At 53.4% G+C, this 13003-nt stretch overlaps 1 protein-coding gene across 1 annotated transcript in view; it reads right to left on the reverse strand.

Annotated features, from left to right (window-relative positions):
* FBLN1 (fibulin 1) overlaps window positions 1-13003 on the reverse strand; it is an 82877-nt gene that overhangs the window by 15127 nt on the left and 54747 nt on the right. The window contains exons 15-16 of the mRNA XM_021687810.1: window positions 7891-8033; window positions 5800-5931 (exon numbers count right to left, since the gene is read on the reverse strand). Coding sequence (XP_021543485.1) covers window positions 5800-5931; window positions 7891-8033 — 275 coding nt within the window. The remainder of the gene's footprint in view (window positions 1-5799; window positions 5932-7890; window positions 8034-13003) is intronic.

Genomic DNA, 13003 nt, shown 5'->3' on the forward strand with positions numbered 1-13003 from the left:
CATGGTGGTGTTTAAACCTCATCTCTTGACCATGTGGGCTTGGAGGGGCTCTTTATTCACAAAGGGGTAGCCTGAGACCCAAGACCCCATGGCTGGGAGCACTGTGGCTACTCGAAAGGAAATGCTTCACTACCTATCCCCTCTGACTGCTGCTGACAGATAGATGCCAGTGGTATAGATGTCAGCCGGTGTAGACCAGAGGAAAACAGGGCGCACCACGAGGGCCATGGGGGTGGGAGGCTCTGGAGACAGGTGGCCCAGGTCCAACTTCCGTCCTCAAATGCTACCCAGCTGAGAGGCCCTGGCAAGCAGCTTAGTTCCCCTGGCCTCAGTCTTTTGATCTGCGAAGTGGGGACAACCACCACCTCAGGCTGCAGGAGGCTGCAGAAGGATCTAGAAGCACCTTGGGCAGTGCAGGCCTCCCAAGGAGCGTCACGGACCTCCAGTGGCTCCCTGTGGGCCGCGGAAGTCTACAGAGGCCCGGCCCTGTGACCCCTCCCAGCCTCTCTTCTCGCCCTTGCTCTGGTAGCACCAAACTGCGTGGGGTGCCTTCCCACCCACTGCCTCTCGTCATGCCGCCCCTGGGCCAGGAATAGTGCCTCCTTCAAATTGATATGGTCAAGATGTTCAAAACACCACCACGCTGAGGGCGGGGGGAACGAGGTCCGGGAACAGCCTTGTCTGATTCTTCACCTGGCCAGGGCGGAGCCATCCAGACACCGCCTCCTCCTGGCAGCACACGAAGACAGTTTGCCCAGGCAGGGGCGACCGGACTCTGCACCCACAGCACCGCGGTGCTCTCCTGTCCCACTCCGGCGACTGTCAGCCTCCCTACAGGCAGAGACTTCATGCTCCTCACCCAGCACAGGAAGCTCTGTGGCATGCGCAAGCCGGTTAACCGATCAGTCCTGGTGGCCCCGACGCCCACTGCCAACTGCCCACGGGGGACCAGGGAGCTGCGTTAGCGCGGCCACCATTGGATCCTTGCAGACCGCCACGATTTAATCAGAACGCGAAGGGGGAGCGGCTGCTCGGAGGGACACGGGGGCAGCTCAGGGGAGCAGCCTGCCCCGGAAGCTACGATTCATACCCGCGTGAAACCTCTACGCAATAGTTTATTTCCAGGATCTCTGCAGCCGGAAAGAGACGGGGACGGTCACGTCACAGTTCAAGTGGAAAGACTAGTGCAGATCTCACAAGGCCCAAGGCTAACAGCGCAGGTGATGCTGACACTGATCTGTTCTTTTGTGTTCCTGCTCGTTTTAGTAAAATTAGAGCCCTCCCAGTAATTATGCAAAGACTGAAAAAACAGAACTCCCCACTCCACCAGGCAAGAACAATTAGCAAGTCCATCTCTTTTATTTCAGCCCATTTTGGGGCTGGGAGACCTCACTAACTAGTAGTTTTAGGGCTGTTCTTACCTTAATTATTGTCATTATTTATAAGGGACGTCCGCGAATACAGTCAAATTTTATGAACCTCACCTCACACACCAGGGGCCAGGCGTGAAGGATTCCACTAAAAACAGGAAACGTAAGCTGTAGTCACGGCTCCATCCCAGTCCGGTGGCCCTTTCTTGCCAGGGTGGGGGGAGTGCCTCGGGAGGCTGTGACCCTTGGAGGCTGTGTGAGCCGGGGCGCTCCTGTCCCTCCAGCGTGGCCTTGGGTAAATATTCGATCACCTACTGTATGTCCATGCCTGATGGGGAACCAGGGTCCCGGCCTGCATAGAGCTCACGCCCCACGTGGCTGACGTGCTGTCCCGAGGCTCCCCGAGCACCCTCCAGCTCACAAAACGGGTATGTGGCAGGAGGGGCTGACTGGCAAAAAGCCACTAAATCTCCCATCCACGTGCCCACTGGCCAAGGATCGGGGCGGGCCTATAGAAAAGCGAAAGGTGGGTCTAAAAAGCCACTCAAGCTACGAACTGTTTAGCTCCTCTTGGCTTTGGGGAGGTTTTCACAGAAATGTTGGCAAAGCTGACCCTCAGGATAGACCGATTTTATTCTCCTGTCCTTGGAAAAAGAGTTGAAAAGAAGCAGGGAGGAGGGAGGGTGGCGGGGAGGGCTGAGGCTAGCTGGGGTCCAGCGGCCCGGGGAGGGGGCGGCCCCCCGCGGCAGGGGGGCTGACAGGACTCAGCCCCCGCAAGTCCCCCATCCCGAGCTAGGACCAGAAGGACCCCCTTCTTGGCACAGCCCTTGACCGCAGCCAATAGCCCGAAGAGCGAAGCCTGAATCCGGGGCTGGGTGAGGAAGGCTTTGTCGTGGCCCGAGAATACCTCAGGCATTAAGAGGGCATTTTTGCAGAGGCTAAAAATGCTTTCTTCATTTTTCACTGACAGCTGGTTAAGGAGGAATGCAACAGAATGTCTGCTCAGGCTTTGGGCCGACAGCAGGCTCAGCCCTGCTGCAGAGCCGCCTTTATCCCCGCTAAGAACGGGCTTTTAAAGGATACATTAGGGGAAGGCCTGGCCCTTTCAGGTTCTGAGTGGACTTGGGGCACTTTCTTCTTCTGTTATTTGGGGGAAGAAGGAGCTCCGTGGCCTCAGGGTCCTGGCAGCTTATACAAGCGTATTTCTCTGGGACCCAAACCCTCAGTCACTTTGCCCCAGTCGGCCCCAGCCATCAGTGGGCTCCGGCCCCAGGTGTTTGGGGAGCACCGGGCTCTTGCTCTCTCTGGCCCTTGCTGCTTCACCTGGGAATAACGATAGTCCCACCATGTCACAGGGGTGTGGCGAGGAGGAAACGCCTGCTCCTGGTACTCACTAGGTGTCAGTCACTCCTTCACATGTGTTGAGACTCAGCTCAGACCTCACCTCCTCCAGGAAGCCTTCCAGACCCCGGTGTCCAGTGTCCGAACAGGGCATGGCCTAAAGCGGGCAGGTGTTCAGCCAACACCTGTGAGCAGGTCAGTGTCTCTTCCAGGAGCTACAGGCGGCTGGGGCTGCACACTGGTTCTCACTGGGCCCAGCTAGGAGCACCCCCACATCCCACTGGACGCTGCAGACAGGAGGCGTGAGTGGCCCCAGAAAACAATTTCTTCCTTTCCACTGACATACAGGGTTTCTAAGACATTGCTTGAAATGAGAACTGCGCCCCTAAAAACAAGTTTGCAAACACCCAGGCCCCATAGGGTTTCAGATGCCCGGTCCCAGGTGGTTATTTAACTCAGTCCCCTCCTTTGCCCGAGGGAGACGATCACACCCGTCCCTGAAGGTGTTTGTGAGAACCGAGCTGGGTGCGGGGTAGACAAGCTTGGCTGCGACTTGCGGGCGGCTCAGGCTTGGGCTCAGGTCCAGCAGCAAACCATCCACCGCAGGTGGACAGGCCTGGAGCTGCAGCGTTGTGCCCATGTCCAGGGCCAGCACGCACCAGCATGGCCACCCCCAGCGGCCCAGAGCTCCCGGGGTGCACAGGAGTTATTTAGGATAGAGGGGGAGAGGGGAAGAGGTGGGGTTAAGGAAGTCCAGGGAAGAGACCCAAGCAGAGAAATAAGGCAGTGACGGGTGGGCATAGAGATGAGGGTGCAACCCGACATACCCCAGTGGGACCTTGCCATCTGGACTCCCCTGGCCTCAGTCCTCTACCCAGGAGATGACACTGGCTTGAGGACCCCAGCACGGGGTCCTGGCCGGATGGATGCCCTGCAATCAGAGCGAGGAGCAGAGGAGGCCGGGCCCACCGGAAGCAGGACGAATTTTCCGGGGCCAGCCTGGGCCCTCCTCCACGCAGCCCCAGCCCGGATTCTAAAGACCAGGGCACGCGTGACCGAGCGCAGTGAGGGACAGCCGCTCTTTCTTTGTGACCTGATCCACATTCCATTCCCAGGGGCTCCGTTCTGTTCCCCATTCTGCCCTGAGGCACTGTGAGAAGCCTGGCACACGCTCACGCCTCTCTGGGCCTCGGTTTCCCCCTCTACAAAGGAGTTGGAAAGAGATGGTCTCCAGGAGCCTCCAGGCTTTGACACGCCAAGATTTTCTGCCCCAGTGGATGGGAAGCCGAGAAACAGAGGCTCCCAGGTCGATTTTGTCTGGCGTACAGATGCGGCTAGAAAAATGCGCTGGTGGGCACTGGATCCGGGCCCAGCCGCTGCCCAACCCCCGGGCGCAGGTCACCCAGGAGGGATTTAGCTGGGAACGCAAGGCGAAAACGCAGCAAGGAGCCACCCCCAAGAGGTTTCTCTTGGGGCCACGGAGGCTTGTCAGTCTCTGGAGTGTCAGATTTTGATGATCTGCTTGTGGGGCCATCTCTCTTCCCCACTGGACGGCAAAGCCCCCGAGGGCAGGGTCTGCATGGTGTTTATTCACCTGTCCCTGCAGTGTCCAGCCCAGGGCCCGGTACAGATGAGGGCTCGGGAAAGGAGCAGAAGGGCAAGAGTAACTGAGTGAAGCTGAAGGCTCTCAGTCCAGTTCCTATGGTTCCGAAGCTGTGACTTCCCCCGCGAGGCCAAGATTTACCCCCGCGAGGCCGAGATTTACCCCCGCGAGGCCATGTTGCGTGGCGCCCGCCGGCCTAGCATCAAGCACGGGGCTGCTAGGAGGGGGGCTTCTGGACGCCAGTGTCTCGAATAGCTCACCACCACCCCATCCAAGCGGGACGAAGCCTGACCCTCCCTCCTCCCGTCTGCCCTCATCCCTGGGGCCCTGCAGGGCTTCGTCATCTAACATGGGGGAAACTGAGGCCCAGGGTGGGCAGTGACTCAAGGGCAAGCAGCAAGTTTTATGACTGCTGACAGCCAAACTGCATGCCCTCCCCTTGGGATCCCAGCTAGGACTAATGTACCATTAATTGTAATTAACTAATTATTCCTGCTGCCAACTAGCGGAGGAGGCAGCTGGGGGTGGGGAGCCCCTAAATGACTCAGTCATGTTTACAACATGCAAACCCATTTAAGAGCTTGTAAAGTCGCTATAAATGGCTCTTTGGCAACAGGGGAATAACGATCCCCTGTCTCCAGCTGCCAGTTTAACAACGGTTGGGGTTGGCAGCGGGTGTCCGGGCGCAGGGACCAGGGTTCTGAGATCCAACAGCGCCACCTAGAGACCTTGTTCCAAAACTCGGCTGAAGGGCCACCCACTCGGACGCTCCTCCTGGTCAACACCTCACAGAATCCACGACCCAGGACACCACAAAGCCCGTGCCCCCCCCCCCCCATTTGCAATGGAGAAACTGAGGCCGACGCGAGGACAGGGCCTGGCCTTCGGCTGCTCATCTGCTTTGAACATACTCAGAGTCTAAATCTAAGTCCAAAATGGTAGCTGGGATGGTTTCCATTCCCCACGAACTTGAGTTCTCTAAAACTCAACAGTGCAGGAGAGGTTTACGAGCCGGTTCCCCAGACTCACCTGCTTCTCGCCTCCGCTGGCATCCCTCCCCTCCCTGTCCACCCCAGCCCTCCTCCGTGCTCCCGAGGCGCTGGACCTCGGTGGAAGGCGCCAGCAGGCTCCTCGCTCAAGGGCTGTGCGCGTGACCTGCCGGGTGGGACACCGCCTGGACGCACGGCAAGGCAAGCGGTCCAGGGCCGAGGCCAGAGCACGGGCTCAGACCCCCCGTTTGCTATTCCCTCTGTCGTCGCCCCCAGAGACCTGGAGCTCAGCCAGGAGCAGAGCCCACTCCTTGCCTGTGACTGCCTTGGGAGGGGGCAGGAGGGGGTTCCAGCTGGCCCTGAAGAATAGGAGGGATTTAGGAGGGGGACTCAGATGGGACCTTGGCTGGTCCAGAGAGGTTTTCCCAGCAGCCTGGCACCACGGGCCTCCACGAGGCCGCTGGCTGGGAGAACCTGAACGTCTCCAGCCACTCACCCACAGTCATGCCATCCATGTAGCGCTTGATGATATCAAAGGAGTCCCGCAGGTTCCCTTCGGTGATGTCGAAGATGATGTCGGCGTGGTTGGCAGGATACACGGGCATGATGGCCCGGAGAAAGATGATCTCTGCGGGAGGGAAGCACATCATGGAGCCCCCGGAGATGCACCCTCGGGTCCCAAGAACCCAGGGCCGGCGAGCCCTGCACCGAGAAGGCGGAGGAGAGGTCCTGAGGGCTCACAGGTCATCGCCTATCCCCCTTGTGATCAGCGGGGAAACTGAGGCCTGGAGAAGCTTTGGATCTTCCCTGAGGTCCTGCGGCTAATGGGCAGCAGTGGCAGGGCTGAGGGGCACTTGGTAATTAGTTGTAAATCTTCATGAAGTTGGGAAGAAGGGGAAGGGCGGTGGATGCGGGGACAAATGGAGAGAGGTCAGCAAGGGCAAGAGAGCAGGCTGGTCTCCTGCCCCGTGGTGACGTGGGCCAAAAAAGCCACTTCTCGGGGTGGGCTGGGCATTTTCGTGGTTGTGTCCATCTCCTTGGCCGCCCCGTGTAAAGCGGGGCCAATCACCCTGGGTTGGGGGCACAAGGCCCCGATTCTACCCTGGCTCTGGGTGATCTGGAGGCGTCTTCCCTCTGGGCCTCCGTTTCGTCACCTGTAGAGTGAAGGAGGCAGACCGCCAGTGCCCACTGAGGGTCCTTTCAGCACTAAAGGTCAAGGTCAGGATTTCCTGGGCCCCAGATGTTAATAGGCATCTCCAGCCACGCTCAACTCCCTATAGAATCAACTTCCAGACCAGCGCTGCTCAAGAGGCCACAAAACCAGCCGTTAGGGGTTTGGGAAGGATTTGTATGTGGTTTGGTGGAACCGGTCATTTGGCACAAGGCAAACACCAGTCAGTGGATTTTCTCCAGTCCAAGTCCATGCCATCCTGCAGAGATTCTGTGCCTCTCCTTTTCTAGAATAACGAGTCAGTGGGGAGGAGAGCAGGGGGCCACCCGCTCTTTCAGGTGACCATGTCCTTGGGGAGCATCTCCCGCCCTCGTCACCCCCACGCCCCCCACAACCAGGTGTTATGTTCTGGCATGTGCCCCTGTGTCACCCCGTGGGATGCTATCACAGTGTGTAAATTTGGGCTTTAGTCCCGCTGGCTCAACTCCAGGCACATCTCCCCTCGGAGGTTCAGGGAGCTCTTCCTTACCGTTGCGCCCCAGAGCCTGGCCCTGGACCTGACACCTAGGAGGCTCCATAAATGTTTGCTGCGTGAATCAATCACGCAGCAAGGCCGGGGATGAAGACCCCACAGAGGAAGGGGTGGCCTCAGCATGGGGGCTGCACACCCAGAAGCAAGGTGTACAGCTGCCAGGAGGGTGGGGTGCCCCAGGTCCCACCCCAGCGGAAAGGGTGTTATGACGGCAGGTCTATACAGCAGGCCAGGAGCTGCCTGGGCCCCTACTTCACTCCTGGGCCCTGGATCCAGTCTAGGCCCTCGGTCTCCAGGGTGACATTTCTGTACGCAAATAGTACCAGGCACAGCCCTGTGATGGCTCCCAAAAGCCTTGCAGTGGAAGCCCCAACCCCAAGTCAAGGCTTATCTTCCCAGCCTGTCTCTTGCCAAGCCTCTCCCACTCCCGCCAGAAAAACTTGGCTTCATTCCTCAAATACCCACCGCCCCCTAAACTTACCTCCAGACCTTCCAGATGAGTTCTGCTCCACTTGGCACCCTCCTCTCTCCCTCTTCCCCACTTTTACTACTTACCTCCTACTGACCATCTGGGCCCCAGCGTGGAAGTCACTTCCCCCCAGAAGCCCTCCCTGACGCCCCAGCGCTTGGCACAGAGCCAACGCTCAACACCCAGAAGAAGCATCCTCCTGAGCTGAGAGCCAGGAACAGGCCGGCATGGTGCTGTGCGCTCTGGGCACACTGGGAGACGCAGAGGCAAATCCACGTCTTTCCCAGGGAGTAGCTCCTTGGGGCCAAGCTCTCGGCTCAAGCGCTGGGAAGCCCCAGAGGAGGCTGCCTCGCAGGGACATTTCTCTAGCCTTGGGGCCCCCGCGCCAATTCCAGCCGTGGGAGTCGCCACTCACCTTCAGGGCGGGTGAACTCTCGGAAGGTGGGCAGCGACACGACAGTGTGGGAGATGGTGTGCACCGGGTCCAACATGCAGGTGACGTCGTTGGGGCGGCAGGACTTGATGCAGCGGACGGTGTCTGTCTTCTCCTGGCGGAGCCTGAGGGGAACCACAGCACAAGAGGAGGATGGGAAAGTCGGAACTGCCACTCCCACAGAGACCCAGGTTCCAGGAGGAGCCGCAGGTGGCCCAGCGGGGAGCGCCTGTCCCAGAGACGGCCCCACCAGAGAAGCGCAGCGGCCTCCACAGCCGAGCTGCTCGCCCGGGATGCCGCGTAGCCCTTCCTGCCAACTGGACCAGGACCCACACTCCGGTCCCCATCTGCCCTGGCTGTGGATAAGCGAAGCTTTGCTATTTGCCAAACTGTATGGACTGAGCTTCGGCTTCCACAACTGCAGGCGGATTCACCCGCTTGACAAGTGTGTTTTGAAGGCCTGCTGGGTTCGAGGCACCAGGGACGCCGAAGCAAACATGGGAGACATGGTCCCGCCTCCCTGGAGCCCCCCGGTCAGGTGGGTCGCAGGGGTAGTAAGTGAGAGACCGCATAGGTAGCGCCCAGCTCGGTGCCCAGCACAAAGAGGTCAAACCCACAGTGTCATGCGACAGACCGGGAGGGGAGAGACGAGGGGGGAGCTTGTTTGCTAGCCATATTTTAAATCCTCTTTATTGTAAAATAAAACACAGATGCAAAACCTACCCGGAACAAAGATGTAGTTTAATGAGTAGTATAATCACCGCTCAGGTCAAGAAAGAGATCCTCCATCTGCCATCTGAGGCCCCTTCGTGTGCCCACACCAATCTCAGTGCCTGCCTGCCCGCCCCACCCCTCCCAGGACCCCTGTCCTGATGGCCCCAGCGTCGCCTACCTGGGTTTCTTTATAGTTCCTATCACACGGTGCATGCCTCAAGACAGTCATGAGAAAAACGTGCTGTGTCTCAAGTCCTTTTTAATCTACAGGTTTCCTCTCTATCCCTTCATTTACCAGACAGTTGATCTGTTAAGGAACTGGAAGCCTCTGAACCATAGAGCTTCCTACATGTGGGCTCACTGATTGCATCCTCGTGGTGCGATGCCAGCTGTCGATCTGTCCTCTGCATTTCTGGCAACTGGCCGCTGGATCCAGATCTGATCAGATGCAGGCCCAGTGCCTTTGGCAAGATGACAGTTGGTGGTGTCTCTTCCATTGGGGGGCACTTGGTGTCTGGTTGTCTCTCTCTCTGTGATGTCAGCAGCTGTTGATTCTCAGGGCCTAGATCCACTGATCCATCGGGGATTGCAACATGCTGGTAGTCCGATTCTATCATTTCTTTTTAGTGTGTTAGTTGGAATACTTCTGTAAAGAGCGCTGCCCCTCATACGCTATCTGGTTACCAGGAGGTATCATTCATAGAAGAAAGGCAAGATCAATGCCTGATTCTTGCCTTATTTTCATAGGTTTTCAGGATCATGAACTTGCTCTCTCTCCATCATCACCAGAGGTTACCAGTTGATTTTTCAAAATATTAGTATGAACTCATGGATTTAAACTATTGGATGGATTTCAATCCATTGCAACTATTATCCTTTGTTGGAACTCAAGCTTTCCCATCTTTGGTCAGAGGGAAGATCAGAGTGGCTCCAGGAATCTTCAGTAGGTCTCTTACTCTGTGGTCCAACAGGGTGGTCCAGCCTCATCTTGTACTTTTCCTGCCCCAGCTACTTCTCCAAGAAGTCTTGGTTTTTTGTGTTTGTTTGTTTTGGTTTTTAGTGGAAAATGGTATTTCAAGACCACACCCTAGATACCAGGTATGGTGGGTGCTTCTAGGTTGGCCATTGCTTCCAGGCCTCTTCAGTGGATTTTTAAAGGGAAAATATATCATGAGTTCCTACTGATATTTCTGATTCAAAGCAAGAACGACACAGACTTTTAATCTCTTCTATATCACAAAGGAGTCCCTTTTCTTCCATAACAGAATCCTGGTTCTTAGGAACACAGGAGATGTTAGAATATCCCATAATTATTGATGTAGTTATTCTATATTCTGACACAGTAGTCTCAGAAGAGCAATACCTAAAATTACCACCACTGACACAAGGACTTAAAATAATGTTTGTTTGGATATGTTCTCCCTATTCCACCTATTTTAATGGATGTGCTATATCTACATTGTTTGAACATATAGCAATTCATAGTATACCATTTCCTTATAACACTCACTTAGTTGTAGCTGGAAGAGTAACTATGCCTAATGCCAGCACGTTGATACTTTTTCGTGTTGGTAATACTTTGTGTCCTTTGTCCACACAAGTCTGTTTTGTTGGGTATATAATCCTTGGCCTATGTTTTCTTGAGGATCCTAAGTATTCACCTTCTTCTAGCATAAGTGTTGCTGTGAACAAGTCTGATGACAATATAATTTTTCCCCTTCAAAGTCGTTGCTGGTTTTGCCTAGATGCCCTCTAGATGTTTGTCTTTTCTTCAAAGTCTGATAATTTTACGAGGCTACGTCTTCATATTTGCTGCTCTGAATAGGTATGTTCAGGTATGCTGTGTGTTCTCTCAGTGTGGATTTTCAAATCCTTTTTTTTAATTTCTGGAAACTTCTTTGAGTTACCATTTTTAATACTTATTTCTTTCCTTTGTTGTGGGTTCGTTCCTCAGAGATTTCTATTATCTGTATGTTGGGTCTTCTTTGCGTGTCTTCAATGTCTGTTCCTTTCTCTTCAAGCTTTTTCATCTCTTCTATTTCTTTTTTGATTTATAAAATTTGTCTTCTTCTTGGTCCCTCCTTCTCTCAAATATTTATTTCTGCAGTTGCTTTTTGCTTTAATTTTAAATTATTTCCTGGGTTCTGTCACTGTATTTCTCAATTTTTCCTAATTCTGACTTACAGTTTTCATCCATTTTTTAGCATTTTCTTAATGCTTTTACTTTGTTTTGATACAGGTTACAGTTTTGATCTGGATTCTGAGCATATCTTTCTGGTGTGTTTTCATTGTGCAGAGGGATGTCATTCTGTTCCTTATTATCCTTTCTCTTACATAATTTTGTATGAGATTCAATGTTGATTCTTTTTGGTTGGTCATTTTCAAGTGTTATTAATTTTCCTGAAATTTTAGAAAAGGGCATATTCACAGCAGTTTTCCTGACTTCACAGAGCTCCCTTACCTGTCATTTGGGGCCGTGTGCTTTCTGAGATTCCTCTACATTTACCTGGACTTTCTTTATCCAGAGTCTATTGTCTCTTTCCTGCTTAACTCTGCATTTCTCTTCCAGCAGCTTCTCCATAATGTGAGATCCTGATCTTAAGGCAAGCCCTGCTGGCTCAGTTGCAAGAGTTCCTAGGGGCTAGATGGCTCCATTCCCTCAACGCTTCCGTGAGCTCCTTGCACACACTGGAATGGAATGAGTAAAATGTCTCCCAGTCTCAGCTGCTGCTCCAAAATTTTTCTACTGTATTTTCCAGGGAATACCTGTTGACTATTCTGGAGTCTCCCACTGCTTTCTTCTGCACAGGTGCCAAGACCATGCAGGTGGACATAAACTGTTATCTTGGGGCTTATAGGGATATCATGTCATCTTGTTTAGTTGGGCATATTTTTCTGTGGATTTTCAAATTTTTTGCCCAGCCATCTTGGGTTGGGTTGGGATCTTTGGGTTTGGATCCAGAGAGCTTCAAACACTATGCTGCTGCATCTTCCCAGATTCTCTGTGCTTAGAGAGTTTGCACAAATTATCTCATTTAATCTCCACAGCTCTTCCCTCTATACCACATTGCCTCCCTCTTTAGCTAATAAAACGTCCAATTCTATACCTGGGAATTATAGAATAGGGCTCATATCCATTATTTAGGAAAAGGGGCCAGAATAACAATCCGACCAGCACTGACTAATCCCAGCAATCCTGCCCTCTTCACAACATTCAAGGCAGCAGGGGGCAGGGTTTCAGGGAAGACTCCAGAGCCAGGCTGCCTGGGTTTGAATCCCAGCCCCACCTGATACCAGCTGTGAGACTCTGAGCAGGTTACTTATCTGCTCTATGTCTCCAAGGCTTCCATGTGAAATGGGGATCATAACAGTATTTTCCTCACAAGGCTGTTGGGAGGGTTAATTGAGTTAAATGCTTGGAGCAGTGCCTGGGCCTCAGTAAACGGTACACGTGTTAGCTATCATAGCTATGATTATTATCATTATAATAATGACAATCATGATTATTATCATTTTCCCTTGGGAGCTAAGGTTAGTACAGTGATCGAGTCAGAAGAGCAGAGGCCTAGGAGTTAGTCAGAAGTGATGGCAGTGACCTTGGACACATCCAAACCCTCTGAACCTTCATTCCCCATTTAACTCAAGATCCAAATGAACACTAATGTTCCTTCCAATGAATGAAGAAACCAACACTTATTGACTGCCTACTATATATACCAGATAATGCCTCATCTGCAATTGCATGTAATCTTCAAAATAATCCATGAAGGGGCCATGAAAGCTCTGAAAGGCAAATGACTTATCTATGACTTTGGATAAGTCATAAAACTAGTAAATGTCAAGGAGGACCTTCAAACTCTTGCAACTTTTGTTATGTTTCTGCCCTGCATGATCTCCACAGCACGATGTAGGACTATCACCATGTAGCCCCAAGGAACTGCCGGGCAGAGATGAGCCTTCAGGTAATGCAGATATGGCCTCACATGTGCACTCAGGCACACACAGAGACAGCAGAGATGTCCTGAAATGGAATGGGCCACCTTACGAGTTAAGGAGTTCCACAAACAAAGGAGAGTGCAAGCAAAGCTGGATGGTCAGTTGGTGGGAATGTTGTACAGGAGACTCTGGCAAACCCTGTAACATCACTGCATGGCCTCTAAAGCCCCTGAGAGTTCTCCCCCACTTGACACTCCTATGGACATGAAGGAAAAGTGCTTCTTCCAATCTGAATGATCTGGAGCATGATGAAAGAATAATTGAATACAATAACTAGATCCCTGCTGTAACTTGCTGACTTCACAGAAGAGATGATATTTGAACTAGCCTCGAAAATACCATCCATCCATCCATCATCCATGCATCTATCCATCTATCCATCCAT

The sequence above is a fragment of the Neomonachus schauinslandi genome, chromosome 5 (assembly GCF_002201575.2).
Source record: "Neomonachus schauinslandi chromosome 5, ASM220157v2, whole genome shotgun sequence".
NCBI lineage: Eukaryota > Metazoa > Chordata > Mammalia > Carnivora > Phocidae > Neomonachus > Neomonachus schauinslandi.